The sequence below is a fragment of the Empidonax traillii genome, unplaced genomic scaffold (assembly GCF_003031625.1).
Source record: "Empidonax traillii isolate 1590-97213 ecotype Southwest subspecies unplaced genomic scaffold, ASM303162v1 scaffold43:size1863611, whole genome shotgun sequence".
Taxonomy (NCBI): domain Eukaryota; kingdom Metazoa; phylum Chordata; class Aves; order Passeriformes; family Tyrannidae; genus Empidonax; species Empidonax traillii.
This window is the reverse complement of record NW_020955236.1, coordinates 1503386-1507120: the sequence shown is the minus strand read 5'-3', so window position 1 is coordinate 1507120 and position 3735 is coordinate 1503386. Positions and strand designations below refer to the sequence as shown.

The 3735-nt window shown below is 53.9% G+C and overlaps 1 protein-coding gene across 1 annotated transcript; it reads right to left on the bottom strand.

The window, feature by feature from the left end:
• Positions 1 to 655: 655 nt before the first annotated feature.
• On the bottom strand, positions 656 to 3571 carry PSMD9 (proteasome 26S subunit, non-ATPase 9). The gene is made up of 6 exons (XM_027878621.1): positions 3413 to 3571; positions 3186 to 3288; positions 2189 to 2382; positions 1632 to 1733; positions 1033 to 1121; positions 656 to 725 (listed from the first exon to the last, which is right to left on the bottom strand). The coding sequence occupies exons 1-6, from the start codon at positions 3524 to 3526 to the stop codon at positions 698 to 700; spliced, it is 630 nt and encodes a 209-aa protein (XP_027734422.1). The 5' UTR covers positions 3527 to 3571; the 3' UTR covers positions 656 to 697.
• Positions 3572 to 3735: the final 164 nt, after the last annotated feature.

Here is a 3735-nt window from a genome sequence, read left to right as displayed (position 1 = left end):
AAAAAAAAAAAAAAAAAAAAAAAAAACAAAAAAAAATAACAAAAAAAAAAAAAAAAAAAAAAAAAAAAAAAAAAAAAAAAAAAAAAAAAAAAAAAAAAAAGAGAGAGAGAAATCAGATTAGGAGCACTTTTATCCTAACTACATGAACTACTAAAAGTAAACAAAAGTAGAATTATAACCCCTATTCCTTATCTCACTGACTTAAAATAATTGGGCATTCCAAAAATCTTTTCAGTATGTTCAGGGACTTTAAAAAATTGTGGTAATGTGGGGAAGGTAAAGTATCAAATATTCCTTACCTGTCATCTGCTATGAGAGGCATCAAAAAGTGCTCCAGAAGTTTTTAACAAATATTACAAGACATTCGGTGAGGAATTTTACGGGGGGGAAAGGGAATGTTCCATTATCACCAAATAAGAGCATTTCAAGCTCTTCAGAGCCCGTATCAAGAGAAATTTGGGTCTCTCTAGAGCCTTATCCTAAAGTGCTATGAGGTGGAAGAGGTGAGAAGCCACATCTTGCAACTCTACACTGACAGCCAGTGCAATTCTGAATTGTAGGCAGGCCCTGCTCTGCCAGAACCCCTTCAGGCTCTGGGACCAGAGGTCACAGCAACAACATGTGGGGAAGTTCTCAAACCAGATCAGAGTCCAGAAAGCAGGCACAAGCTTCAGCTTTATTATTTTCCAAGCAATGGTCATCTTTGCAGGGGAATGATATTGCAGCTGAAAAAGAAAAGAGTAGAAGGAAACATGAAAATCTGAGTTCTCAAACAGGAGATCTGACATGGGATGAATCATACCATCCATAACTCTCCTCCATTGTTTTTCTCTACCAGACAAACCAGCCCCTGAGACCTCCCCCTCCCATGGAACTCGACTCCCTGCACTCCTGTGCAAAGCCTCCAGCTCCCAGTTTGTCACAGGGCACAGTATCACACCGAGGGCAGCGCCCAGAGCTGGCCCTGCTCAGGAAACGTGTTCTGAGCTGCTGAAAGCCTCATCCCCTCTAGGAAGTGAAACATCAGCTCACCCCAGGAGGCCCTTCCCAGCCCAGCGCTTCGGAGTCAGCCCCACATGCACCCTCCTGCCACCGCGGAGCACAGTCACGCTCAGGGGTCTCTGAAAGGGTGGGAAAAAAATTAAAATTAAAAGAAATATTTCAGTTTTCCATCAGCAAGTCAACTCTCTTCTTCCTTCTTTCCCTGAAGCGCCAGAACATTAAGCCCAGGGAGCTGTTCTGCAGGAGCACCCATTCCTACTCCCATGGCTGTAACTGGAAGAAGAGAGTGCTTTGTGTGGAGACATCTCCAGGAAATTTCTCACTTCCACTGTAAAGCACTTGAGGCTGTGGCAGATTCTTTGGCCAGTCCACAAGGGTGGCACAGCAGCGCTGGCTGCTGCTGCTGCAGGGACAACATGATGCTCACAGCCAAGAGCACACACCTCTCAGCTCTCCCATCCATCAGCAATTAGCTCAATGCTGCGAGAGAACAAGGCTACAACAGCACAGACTGGATCTGACACCGTTTCTGATGTGGAAATGATGATTCCAGAGATCCAAGTTCCACAGAAAAAGCTGTGGCTAACAGAGCCAGGCAGAGAAAACAGTCAAGGTAGAAATGAGCTCACCCCCTCGCTGTGCTGCACCACTGTGGCAACGTTCTGCAGGTTCTGGAAGTTGCTTGCGTTGACAGAACCAAACTCCACGATCTCGTCATCAACCTGAAGTCCCTGGACAGAGAAAGAAGAGAGATGAGGATCTGCATTTTCCAAAGAGAGGTAATAAGTAACACAGGAGCACCCCCTTTACCCAACAGAGTGCTGCTACGATACTTCTCACCACTCAGGCAGCTGAACTACATCACTCCCTCTCCATGCCCATAGGAGGAGGGAAGTACTCATTCCTCTATCCTATTTTATGGGAAGAGAAATACCAAGGCTAGAATGGTCAGTGAGGTGTGGGATGAGCTGTGTGGTGCCACGATACAGCTGAGAGAGCACTCCCCTCGTTCCTGTACAGCACTAGTCTATTCACAGGACACCCCTGTGTGACCAAACAAAGGGGGGACACCCTAAACAACCCTGCAGCTTGTTCCCACTAACTAACAAGAGACAGACCAAGCCATCAGCTACACTTTCTCTCAGGCTCCAGACAAAGCCTTCCCCAGGAGTTGTCCCCAACCTACCGAGACACTGGCAGGGGATCCCGGGGTCACGGCGTTCACTTTGGCAAAGGGCTGTGGCAGGCTCTGGTTCTGGCTCATGGCCTCTGCCAAGGCCTCTGCCTCATCCCTGGCTTGCTTCTCCTTCTCCCGGGCATGCAGCTGGTGCAGAGCCTCCTCCACCTGCTTCATCAAGGCCTTGTGATCGTTCTGCAGACCTGTGGGTGACAGACACCGTGAGCGCACGGGGAGCAGGAGTGGGTTTCACCCAAGGCCTCTCAGCCCCTCTGCAGAGCCACGTTCTGGGTGTCTCTCTGAGCTCAGCAAGAACCTCTGCTGGTCCTGGTCTATCTGCTGGGGCCTCCTGCCAGCCCAGCAGATGTTTATCAGCCAAAATGAGACGCTGAGAAACTACAAATTTTGGTAAACACGCAAGGGCAGCAGGGCCGGGAGTGCCACCATCCCTGAGTGAAAGCTGAAGTTGTCTTTCCATGAAGTCACCTACTTTTACACATGAAGAACAAAACCCCTCCCCAAAGACAGGGCACAGGGATGTAACAAATGCCAGGCTGCTTCTTACTCAAAGTTTATCCCACAAACACCCCAGAAAAGCTTTGCTGTACTGCACAGAACCCAAAGAGCTCCACAGCAGAGGCAGAATTTCCACGCTGCTGCCGCAGCAACATGTGGACAAAAGCGTTTTACTGACTCAGCCGGATCCGGCAGCTCCGGGCACTGAGCAGAACCCCTGGCAAAGAGGCTCAGCGCAGGTAATTTTGAGGAATTACAAGGAGCAGGCTGGAGACGGAGGGGTTTGAGAAAATTAAAGGGTGTAGCCGCCGTTCTGGGGTGTTTACCCAGCGCAGGGGCCGCCACAGAGCTGGGGCCCTCCCGGGCTCCCGCACACACACAGGGCTCCCGCACACACACAGGGTTCTCGCACACCCCCCGGGCTCCCGCACATGCCCCGGGCTCCCGGCCCGTCCCAGCCCCGGGCCCCCCCGCGCCGCTCCCCGCTCACAGATGATGTTGTGCCGCGCGGTGCGCACTTGGTACAGGTCGATGTCGCTGCGGGGGAAGCCCTCGGCGTCCACCAGCGGCTCGTGCATCCCGACGCCCTTTTGCTGCGAGGGAAGACAAGGTTGGGATGGGGCCGGGATGGGGTCGGGATGGGGTCGGGATGGGGCCGGGAGCGCTGCCCGGCCCCTCGCCCCCCCCACCCCGTCCCGCCGCGCCCCCGGCACCGACCCCCTCCAGCAGCTCGTAGCAGGCCTTGATCTGCGCCTCGATCTCGTCCTTCCTGCGCACCAGCTGCTGCACATCGCTGATGGTGACCGGGCGGCCCCCGCCGGGCTCCGCCATGGCTGGGACGGGCGGGGCGAGCGGGTCCCGCAGCGATGGCGGCCGGGACGGGCCGCGGGGCGGGGCCTGAGCGTTGGGGGCGGGGCCTGTGTGCGGGGGCGGGGCCAGAGGCACGGGGTGGGCGTGGCACCGCGCTGGGGACAGCGGTGTCACCGTCACGGGGTCACACAGCGCGGGTGGCGACACGGCGGGGCACAGCAGTGTCACTG

Bases quoted from the DNA above. Each gene is read 5' to 3' on its own strand.
- PSMD9 (XM_027878621.1), bottom strand. From the start codon at position 3,526: ATGGCGGAGCCCGGCGGGGGCCGCCCGGTCACCATCAGCGATGTGCAG. The intron at 1,122-1,631 runs GTGAGCTCATTT...CCACCCTTTCAG, and splicing joins TGGTGCAGCACAGCGAGGGG to AGACCCCTGAGCGTGACTGT. The intron at 726-1,032 runs GTGAGCTGATGT...TTTCTTTTTCAG, and splicing joins GCTGGGAAGGGCCTCCTGGG to CTGCAATATCATTCCCCTGC.